This window comes from Pempheris klunzingeri, chromosome 19 (genome assembly GCF_042242105.1).
Source record: "Pempheris klunzingeri isolate RE-2024b chromosome 19, fPemKlu1.hap1, whole genome shotgun sequence".
Classification (NCBI taxonomy): domain Eukaryota; kingdom Metazoa; phylum Chordata; class Actinopteri; order Acropomatiformes; family Pempheridae; genus Pempheris; species Pempheris klunzingeri.
In genome coordinates, this window is record NC_092030.1 from 19,720,773 (window position 1) to 19,732,819 (window position 12,047).

Here is a 12,047-nt window from a genome sequence, read left to right on the forward strand (position 1 = left end):
AGCTTATGAAAATAACTTCTATAGTAACACAGCTGCAGCCTATAAAGCTAATGTGTTCACACGGCAGACGAACATCTGTGATGGTCCAGTGTTTGAACTTAAATATGATGGGCCACTCATCTGTTTCTCACTTTGTCTCATTTCTGTCTTAATGATCCTATTGATGTATTTTCTGTCTGTGTTTGCATATAGTACACTATGTTATGTTCAATTTATTCAACAAACGTTTGTATCTTAATGTCATAGCTCGACAAACTCAGCTACTCTACATTAAAGGACAATACGTCATCTGGCACTAGTGTGATGAATAGTTCTGACAGTTTAACTCGTCTGATATCTAAACAGCCAAGAAAATGAGAGCTTAAGGCTAGTTTATGTCCAGCGGACGGACCAGACGCCGTCATCTGATGAAAACATGATGCTGCAGTAGTGCATCATGCATTGGTATTGGTATTGGTGTATTGGTATCATCCTGACTGATTAATTAATAGCTTTTAGCTGCCAAGGTGTCAGATGATGAAATGATCCTATCTGAAAATATGTGTACAAGCACGTCTGACATGATCAGATCTGACTTTCCGTCTCTTCTTGGAAATAGAAGAGTCAGCTGTCTGGTTTCAGGACAGAATTACTGTGCAGGATCCACTGTCTTTGAACAATGTGTTTCTCTTCATACAGTGTTACTGTGTGTAGGTGGAACCACTTGGCAACCCAGCAGATGCTCCTGAGAATCCCATTTTTCAGAGCCTCCCCCCCCACCTCGGTCCCCTGACACCACATTTCGACAGCAAAATTAGTCCATAAATTCAGCAGGAAGACTGCATGAAATTAACAGTTAGGTTTGGTCTCCTGATTTAGGCTATGATGTCTGGAAGTTACAAAGCGTGCTGATCAACCATACGTGTTCATAATTGATCATTGATTTGTTGTTAAACAAAATTCGTGCTGGTTGAGAGGCGAGGACTCCGACTGCTACGCCACAGAAGGCCTGCTGATAAAAAGCATCAGTCCACCGATACTGAATCTCACCCCGAAATAAGCTCAGATCAGAAAATTGAGGAGGGGAAAGAGTAGCCAGAGTTTGTCAGAAATCACAAAGTGCGACGAGTCCTCTTCACGATATAAGTTATTGTAACCTTCATCACCACCTTGCAGTGACGGCCCCCTCCCCTCTGCTCGGTCTGCTTTCTATTTGCTCCACTTGTTGACCTCTCCTTACGGGAAGTGATGAGGCAGAGTGCTGGTTTTCATTAGTGATGTCTGACATGTTCTCTGCTCCCCCACTGACTTCACACTTTGACTTATTTCTCTGTCTGTACTATTTCTTCTGTTCTGATTTTCTCATTGCATCACTTTTGTAATGTAGCTCACTATTTAAAAAAAAAATTAAACTTGACAAACTAATCAAGTGGAGTAAAAAGAAGAAAACATTGCTCTGAGTAGACTTCTGTGAGTAGAAGAAGTGTGAAATGACATTACACCTAAAAACTGTTAAAATTGTCCTGAAGTACCAGAAAATAATTTTCTTCCATTGCAGACAGAATCACTCAGTATCAGTCTGTTTCGTAGAACTTCTGCCATCTGTTCTGCCTCAAAGTTGTGTTGAAGATGACTCATTTCCTTGCATGACAATGGTCATGAATACATATTAAACTATGCTAGAACAGTTTGAAGTCTAAGGAAAAAGCAGGGAGTGCTGACTTTAATGGAAACCTGCCAAGGAGAGGGAGGATTTGTTACACTCGCTAGTTCATTGTCACTCCAAAGATGAAGTTGGCAAACCTCAGTGACACAACACAGTTATGACAAAGAGCCTTTTCACACTGATCACTCTTCCTTCCCTTCTCTCATTACCACACACTGCAATGACCAGGCATAATAAGTTAACTTAAAAAGTATTTAACTAACACACTTATTTCAATGCAAGCCATCATCTTTTCCTAAACGTAACCACGTTAGTTTAGGTGCTTGATGGGTGAAAAAAACGTGGTGCAGGCATGAAGAGATGCTTTAAACTGAAATACATCATCACAGTGACAGTGTTAGAAATAAATGGAAAATCTGTGTTCATGTACACGAAATCTATAGATTAAACTTTGTGAGTATTTCACTGTGTTGCTCATCTTCACACACACAACATTATCTAAATTCATTCTGAGATGTGTTTCTGATCGCCACAATAGAAGCCTTTTACGTTACACACGATTAGTGCAAAGTGTTTTTTTTTTTAAATTATTCTGCTGTCCAAAAGCAAGAAATCAAAAAGTGACCTAGATGCACCACAGGATTTAATGGTGTTTATACCTTTAAAGAATGCAGAAAGCATGAAAAGCCAGTACAGGAAACCATCCAAATCGCCCACTTATCTGAACCATCAGTGATTACCAACAATGTCCCGAAGAACTGCGTCCCTGAGGGAGTGGAGGGATACTTGAAATACTTTCATTCACATGGCAATACTGTGGCAACTGGCTGTGTATTTTTGGGAGCTTTGGACAAAAAAAAAAAGGCATAAATGGAAAGAAAAAAAGAGCAGAGGAATCAAAAAGTTGTACATTAAAGGGACATATTGCCCCCTGGTGGGGAAAACCAGCAGTTCTTTCCAACATAAACTCCCAGCTTTAAATTCCTTTTAACAGACTAGACTCGCAAAAAACATGTTTGGAGTTTTTATAACTTATATTTTATAACTTATAAGAGTTGTGGGAGATTTAATGAAATATTACAGAGGCTGAGTGATCTGTATTGGGCCACAGCCTCACAGTCTGTGTGTAGATCCCTCAGTGCGAATCAAGCTGGAAGAGAAAGTACTGTGGTCATCTACTGCCAAAACTGTGATAGTTTCATTGGAGAACAAGAAACATAACATGTGAAATATGAACTGACTGGTTGTCTACAATTATGCTACAGGAAACAGGTGCTGCTGCAGATTGTCCTTTGAAGAAATGAAGCAGTGGAACGAGAGGCATCATGCTTCCTGAAACAGACGTGTGCTTTCCGTGTATCTCACAGTTATTGACCAAATTTTTTTTTTTGTGGTTTTTGTTTATGTGCATGACTCAATATTGCATTAAAACTGTTTACTGGTAGGATCTGGTAGGATGACTAAATTTCTATATTTAGATTTTTTAGACGATGCTGTTCTCAGCTCTTCTCAGTTTGACTCATCTCTGATGTTTTCAGCTGCACGACAGCGGTGACGTCACAGGCGGGAAGAGGATATCACATAACAGCGAGGGTCTGTGCGCGGTGAACATGGGGTCAGCCGGGTGTGCATACTGAAAGCATCTCGGAAAAAAACAGATTTGAGGAAAACAAGACAGAGGTCACATCTGTGATCAGCTGGATGTTAGCGCTCAGATGAAGCTCAAATAATTAAATGGCCACTGGAATGTACAGAAAAAACACTTAATAATAACAGTTGAATAACAAATAATAGTTTTAGTCTCTGTGGTAAGCTGGTAAAGTTTCCTTAAAGTAAGAACTGAACTTCTGAACTTATCATAAAAGACATCAGCTGTAGAGAATTTAGAACAAATATAACTGAACTTGTGACTCATTCTGTGTTTCACCTAGAAAACCCACCAGCTGATACCACGGATTATGAACCAAAATATGACTAGTCTTTAACAAAACATGTCCATAACTCCAAAAGAGAAAAGAAGGGGAGGTGGAGACTAAACAAAACTGCTCGTGTACAGACAAGCTTATCATCCTCAGACAGATACTTCCTTGCTCATCCAGGGGCCTCTTTCCATGTGTTACTTCATTCCACATCCCTCTGGGCATCCTATCGCCGGGACAAAACGATCCAAAGATTTCCAAATAAGCCACGCAGGCCAGGCAGAAATGTATGGAAATGAAGACATGTACATTTCCATCTGATGCAACGTAGCCTACAACAGCCTGGGGGGCAGAATATTTCTGCCAGGTGTCTGAACAAGTAGACATAATATAGAACAGAGATTGTAGAACAGTGGGGACAAACAGATATGGCAAAGACACATAACAAAAAACAGTGTTCACGACTGTCACCTTTGAACAGAGGGCAGAAGGTCATGTGTTACTTCACTATTTTGCAGTGTGCATGTTAAAACAGAAACCCAAGACAACCCACATTCCTGCTCAGTCACAGAAGACGTCTATTTTTTTTTCTTACTTAGGTTTTGGGAGGTGTCTGTGACTTGAATACTCCCACAGAGTGGCAGCAGCAGCAGCAGCAGCAGCAGACAGAGGTGACGCTGAGCGTCGATGACATGTGAGCTCACAGTGCCAGGGAGAAGTGACGCCTGTGCTGAGTGCTGCTCAGCAATAAGAACATGGGGAAACTTCTCCTTTTCCTCGTTTTTGCTCTCTGTCTAAGTGGTGCGCTTCCAAAAAAAGGTAAGAGATGCTAATTAGTGCTTATAAGCTTTCTGTGTTAGATCACTGGGTTTCTTTGTGTTACTTTAACTTTCTCTAAAAGCTTCACCCACAGTGAGAATGTTAACTGTATTATTAACTACTCATGATTAACTGTATCTTTAGACTTTAGACTTTAGACTTTTCTTTATTTGATCCCCCATAGGGGGAAATTTTCATGTTACAGCAGCAACAATTGAACAGGGAGAGTGAAAAGAAGCAATAGTAGAAGAAAAAATCTGCTGTATATTCTTTGCTCTCCGTGAAAGAAAAAGGTGATCTCTGGTTGAGCTGATTTCGCAATGAATGTGGAATCAAATGAATCAAAAGCAACAAGTTACAACCAGCACAGTGGTGATTTACAGCATCAGTTATGACACAGGGTGGTTTGTTATCAGTCAATTAGGAAATCCACAGAAACATGGCTGACAGCTTTCTCCTTTGGGCTGTCGACTGTTGGTTGGACAAAACAAGTGATTTGAAGTTGTCACCTTGGGTTTTAGGAAACCACAGGCCTATTAATCAAGAAAATAATTAATTAATAATGAAAATAACTGTTAGCTGTGGTCTAATAAGTATATTGTGATCCAATACACAGGAATAGAGTCTATATTTGACTGTATATGAACCTCATGAATAAATGTATCATTAACTTTCGCATTTCTTGCTTTTGTTGCAGGGAAAAAGAGAACTAAAGAGCGCAGGAACAGCTCCGAGGTTTTGGTCCCCGTGCCCAGAACATTCAAAGGGGACCCAGTCATTCAGAATGATTTCTTTCTTGTCCTAAATGGGACACAAGCCCCCATTTCAGGGGGAGGGGACTCTCCAGCACTGCAGTCAGTAAGCAACAGCACAGTCGGCTACCTCCACAGCCCTCTGAGCACGCGGGTCATCCCCATTATTTATCTGTTGGTCGTTGCAGTCGGGGTCCCGGCCAACGTGGCCATCTTGTGCACGCTGGCCTCCAAGATTCGAAAAGTTTCCTCTGCCATCCTCTACTGCAGCCTGGCTGTCTCCGACCTCCTCCTCCTCCTCTCCCTCTTCTTCAAGGCTCACTACCATCTCCATGGAAACCACTGGGAGCTCGGAGAGGCTGCCTGTCGAGTGGTCACGGCCTGTTTCTATGGCAACCTCTACTGCTCAGCCCAGACGCTGGCCTGCATCAGCATCAAGCGCTACCTGGCTGTGGTGCACCCTTTCATGTACAAAAGCCTGCCCAAGAGGATGCTCACCGCCTGGGTCAGCGTGGCTGTGTGGGTGGTGTTTGGTGCCGCCATGGTGCCCGAGCTCCTATTCCAGCAGAGCTATTGGCTCCCTGAGGCGGGCCGCACCACCTGCCATGACGTATTGCCCCTGGACCATGACTCCCACGTCTTCCTGCTCTCCTACAACCTGGTTCTGACCTTCCTCGGCCTCCTGGTGCCACTGGTGGCCACGGTCGTGTGCTACGCCCGAATTGTCTGTGAGCTCAACCGATCCCACCACGACTGGGCGATGTACATCAAGGCCAGCTCACTGGTGTTTGTCATCTTCCTGCTGTGTTTCACCCCCGCCGGAGTGCTGCACTTCCTGCATTACGTGCAGCTGTTTGTGGATGGAACAGAGAGCCTGTATGTGCCCTTTAACGTGGCTGTGTGTTTGTGCTGCCTCCACGCCTGCCTGGACCCCTTCCTCTTTCTCCTCATGTCCAAGTCTGCAGGCTCCAGGCTTTACATCCGGGCCTTCAAGGACAAGACCCTGAGCAGTTCTTTCTAAGAGACGCCTACATGTTACCCCAAAAACTGGTTTTGACTTTTATTTTAAAGAGGAGAGGATTTTTCTCTGTGGCTGGAATCCAAAGAGAAAGCGAAACGGGCCTCAACCATATCTGTGATTAACAAGAAATAAGCTTGTCAGAGTGTAAATATGTTCATATACTGTGTATGTTTCTGTGTGTATACTCATGGTAGATAAAAATAACACAAAGGTCACCTTTCGTATTTGAGTAGAAGGCTTCCTGTGAGGGACTTTTACGCTTGAAATGTGTAGCTGACAAAGAATAATATATAAAACAGAGCCTTTGTGTTTTCCTGCCACCACATATGAAGCTGTAATGTCTGCTGATCAAAACTCATTTCAATCCTACTTCTAGATTGTGGAGCCACACTATACGTAGTGGATTAGATATCCAGTATTCTGTTGGATTTCTGAATTCAGAGGTTTGTTTGTCTTTCTGCTCAAACTCATCAAGATAATTAACCATTAGCCCCCTGAAATTACTCGTCTCACTCTGAGCTGGCATTTCCTGCCCATCCTGTGACAGGATGTCTAGTAGCACAGCACACACCACAAGACTTATATAGACCTGGAACAAACACATGTAATAGACTCCAAAAAGGATTTGTACGTAACGTTATCTGGAAATACACACAGCATAAAGTCTGTGGCGAAAATATAAATACGCCAAAGGAGCGATTTTGTTAATATTGTACTGAAATGAAGATAATTGAGGTCTGTTGATTTGAGTTGCTTTGATGTATTCGGTTTGAGGTCGTAATAAAGACACATGAAGACTAACTACAGATCTTTCAAAGTAAGTTAGTCAGGGCTGCGCTCGACTCAAACCCAAGAGCACATGTTGGAAAACAGCTCAGGGTGGTTTCCTTCAAAGCCTTAAGATTTCCCACAGCAACTCGGAGCTCATGCCCACCAGACCACTTGTACTTGATACCAACATGGAGAAGTTATAATAACTTAAAAGCAACACAAGTTAATGAATGAATTTAGTGAATGAGCTGGTGAATAACGCCCACCATCAATGCTGCTTGACCGTATCCAGTATGAAAGCCGTGTGGTCAATATGTGCACTGATATTTTTTTTCAATATGTATTTTAAGGTTCAATCCTCTCAGCAGTTGTATCTATGATATGTTTACCTGATGGACTATTACAGAGATTCATTTGTTTATTTAGTTGATAAAATGACACATTTTCCCATTTTATGGCTTCTTTTTTGCTTGGTTTTACACTGACGTAGCTTTTAAAAGAAGAAATTAAATTTAAAACATACAATTTAATACACTCAGGGATTTTGTGTGACCTGCTGCTTCTAGTGGCTAATGTTCGCTAATGCTAGCAAACTACTTGTTCTGCTGTTTCACTGTGTTTTAGTATTCACTGTTACCCTGTTTACTAGGGTGGATCATTGTGCAGTCAGATTACAAAAAATACGTAACTATAATCTGCCCAGATTACATTTGATAGTTACATTTTAGATATATTGTCAAGAACTGCTTGCTTACATTTTTGATAACATCTTTAAAAAGCAATGACACTTTCTTTTGTTTATGCTGTTAACCAATCAGTCCTTCCATCCTTTATCTTTACTGCTTATCCTTAAGGGTTGACCAACTGTAAATGTTTTGAGATGTTAGAGAGAAAAAAAAAAGAATATTTGATAGACCGAAAGTTTTGTGGCTGCGTCCATTTTTTTTTTTTTTTTTTATTATAAAGGTGCAATATATTCTATGTTTGATTATGAAGTAATCCCAGAGTATTCAGTGTAGCCTTGATTACGTTTTACAAAAAGTGCCTTGTAATTTTTTATTCAGTAACTTTACACATTTCAAAGTAATCTGACCGCTGCCTTCCACATGTAGCCAAGTTGCCTTCATGGAATAGTTCTTAATTTAATTCTCCTTGAATAGAAAAGCTGGGCCCTGTCTGGGGTTTAACCACCACTGATGCCACATAAACTAAACTAAAAGTAAGAATCCTTTAAGCTCCTGTTCAGCAGTCTTTGAATATCTGATGTGACCTGATGGACTGTGATCATTTTGTACAAATGCTGCCACTTGCTGGTGTAAGTGGATGCAGCCATATTTAGAGACTAAACAAAAGGCAAAAAGCCCCACAGCTGTTTAAATGAAACTCTTTATTCAATATGTAGACACCGGAGGAATCCACCTTTACACTGCATTCACTTGAGCCTTTTCTTATCAAAATAAATCATATCAAGGACAGGTAATTGTTTTTACACACACCTCCACGTGTTGTTTGACAGCTGAGGTTTTCAAATCTGAAAGTCACAACACCGGAGATTTCCCTCCTGCTCCTGTGACTTAACGATAATGATCAGTCTAATAGGACACCTTGTAGTACACACATCTCGTCGTCTCATCACTAGCATGCCCTTCCACAATGACCTACAAGTCAACTCAGTATAATGAACACCTGTCCACAACATATTTGACAACACACGAGAATGATACATTCACCTTTGACCCGGGAATCACATGTCTGTTTCCCCTCGCAGAGGAACAGCGAAGACACCGAAATGGAAAAAGCACACACAACAGAAGGACTTCAGTAACAAACATGCAGGATTTTCTTCTTGGAAACAGTGATGTATACTGAGTTCGTTCAGCCCAGGTGGAGGTGTTTGGTGGAGGGAACGAGCAGACGGACAGAAATAAAGCATCAAACACACTCATCAGCAAACAGCTGCATGTAGGAGCTCGTGTTCTGCACAGATTTGCTTTCCAGAGTAAGAAACACAAGAGACACAAGCAACAGAACATCACATACTGTGAAACCGATGTGGAAAGAAGTGAATGAAACAGTACTGTAGTTTTGTGTTAATTGACTTTTTTTGTACGACGGATCAAACCCAGAACATAACATGTCACAGGTTTTTTTTTATTTTTTTTATTTTACAAACTATCTAATGCATTTTAACATCAAAGCACTGGCACTGTAGCAGCAGGAGTTCCATTCCTTAGAGGTTTTGAAGGCTCTGTTCATCCAAATCATCAAAAAAAAACACATTTTATTGTTTAGCTCAAGTGGTATCTAGCCATGCAGACAGTTTTTGTTTTATTGGCCCATCTTTGAGATCTTGTTACAGCTGTGGCGTCCCCCTTCCCTCCCATTGCCTCCCTGTCCGTCCTGGTGGCTCTCCTCTTCACTCCTCCCTGATCACCCGCCCACCTGTCTGCTATCAGCTCGTCAGCTCTCCCAGTCCTCACGGCTGCCATCCATCAGCTCATCAGCTCTGCAGTAGTTTATATCTACTCCTGTTCTTCAGCCGTTATCGCTGGACTGTTGCTCAACCACCAGTAACAGTATTTACTCTGGCCCACTTTATGTTTTTGTACTCTATTTATTTCTTATTCACTTGTTGAACCTGTTTTCCCTGTGGCACCAAGACCTTCCCCACCATCAGAATCGCTCCTGCAACAAACCACTCTTTATCTAATAAACCTCATATCCCCTCATTGTCCCCTGTGCTCATAACAGATCTCTGTATCCCCTCAGTAAAACGGAGGAGGATGTTTGCGGTGCTAAAACTACTGAGAAATGACATTTGGAAAAAACCCAACAACATGTTTTTTTTCCAAAACTCTAACCAGTTTTTACTGGATCTTCTTTCCCTCTGAAGCGGTACCTCATGGCATCCAGTCTCATATATTAAACCCAACAAAACTTGTAAAATCCTTTGTTGTGAATCTTAACCCTAACCCTAACCCACAACAAACCAGGACTCCAGAAGCACATGTTGTACATGTTGCACATCTTTGGTCCAGACTGAAGTATCACAACTATACCATTGCTATGAAATTTTGCACAGACATTCATCGGTCTGACATTTTGTAGTTTCAGTGAAATACCTCTGGATGGATTACCATGAAACTTGTTGCAGACATTAATGGGCGAATTGTAATAACTTTGGTGATTCCTCAACTTTTCCTTTAACTCTTGATTTGTCCAATTCTTTGGCTACATACCTGAAACATTCCCATTAGCCTCAGCTGAGTTAATTAGCAAATTAGCAATTAGAGCAGATAGCTTAGCCGTACAGGCTTAAAACAGCGCAGCCTTGGTCTCGTTCAGATGTATTTTTTCAAACTTTGGAGCAGTATCGATGGCAAAAATCTCAGCACAAAACAAAGATGTCTGCATGGCTAGTATATGGCTACGTTTTTTAATTTTTTTTTTTTTAATTTGGGTGAACTGATCTTTTAAGCATGGCTTTTAATTTCACTTCATCTGGTGGATCAAATCCTCCACAAAAACACAATTCCTTCGCATAAAAAACATGAAAAGAACAAAACAAAACTTGGCTTTCTGCATATGAGATGGTCACCGTGTTTCTCTCTCACACACATACACACACACACACACACACACACACACACACACACACACTGCAGTATCAAGAGATGAGAGACTGAAAAAAAGCAGGACAGGAGCAGCAAAGCTTCCAGCAAAGGTTTGGAAGGAGAGACGGGCTCAATGTGAGAGAGGCACGACATTTGAGAAAGGCCTTTGAGTTTCAGAGGGAGCAGCAGCAAGACAGGAGGAGATAAACAGAGCAAGAGGACAAGACTGGGTAAGAGACACTATGAGGGAACCAAGACGGTGAGACAGATAGAGAGGGGAAAAAAACAAGGAGAAGAGCAGATTATTACAGCAGACTATAAATTCTTCTTGACAGATCAGATTGCAACGGAGAGCAAAGCCCTTCATGGTGAGCTCAGCGCCACGAGACGAACACAACACAGACACGAGAGAGGGAGAGAGGAAGCATTCAGACAAAAGGTTTCCAATCTCAAAAGTCTCTTACTGTAAAAAGCAGAAAATGTAAACTTCTTTTCACTTTAGAAATGTAGCTGCTGAAGTTGCCGGTTTTAGCTAAACTACTATATTTTAATTATGTTAGTTTTTTTTATTTTTTTATGGCCTTTTCATTCTTGCAAATTGCAGCAAAAGGCTTGAACGTCATCACCCATTAGTTGATCACCGGTTTGGAAACTGAGGTCAAAAGCGCCTTTTTAATTTCTGCCCTGCAAAACATAAAAGCACACTGGTAAATTAAATAACGCACATAAATTACCAAAATATACAGAAAAACACATGAACAAGCATCATCACATACACAACTGTAACAAAATGAGTTCGGATCCTTTTCAACATAAAGGAATAGTTCGACATTTTGTTGAACTGTACATGCTTATTCACTTTCTTGCTGTCTGCACTGTAAACATGTAGCTACTGCTAGCAGACTGTTAGCTTAGCTTAGCATAAAGACTGGAAGCAGAGGAACACAGCTAGCCTGGCTTTGTCCAAATGTAGCTAAATCTACCTACCAGCACCTCTAAAGCTTGGAGATATATGTTTAGGATTATATAATCTATGTTTTTAAAGTATAAACCTCTCACAGTGTGTTGTTTTTACACTTTTCTTTAAACTAACAGGTTAATTAGTAAGCTTTAGAGGCACCGGGCAGATTTTGGGCAGAGCCATGCTGTCCAGTGTTTAAGCAAAGCTAACCTGCTGCTGGTGGTAGCACATTTTCCAAAATGTCAAAGCACTCCTTAAATCTGAGCAGGATTTGGAAGGGGAACGGTACCAGAAGTCCAAGCCTTTTGCAGCTTTGACACATGCATCTGTGGGTTGCATGTGTGAAACAGCCCGTGGTAGATGATGAGCTGCTGATATACAGATTTTTATCACCAGTGACTTGTCTCCGCAGCTTCTTCATCTTGAATTCCTGCAAGAATGCCCAGAGCTTTGGCAACCAGCCACTGACACGTCACGCATTTCTAACCTCTGATTGTGTTCTTCACACTCTTTATATCTACAGCTCATTGTTAAGTTAGACCGCA

The 12,047-nt window shown here is 41.3% G+C and overlaps 1 protein-coding gene across 1 annotated transcript; it reads left to right on the top strand.

The window, feature by feature from the left end:
- The first annotated feature begins 4,319 nt into the window (after positions 1–4,319).
- LOC139219020 (proteinase-activated receptor 3) lies at positions 4,320–6,164 on the top strand. The gene is made up of 2 exons (XM_070850793.1): positions 4,320–4,383; positions 5,081–6,164. The coding sequence occupies exons 1-2, from the start codon at positions 4,320–4,322 to the stop codon at positions 6,154–6,156; spliced, it is 1,140 nt and encodes a 379-aa protein (XP_070706894.1). The 3' UTR covers positions 6,157–6,164.
- Positions 6,165–12,047: the final 5,883 nt, after the last annotated feature.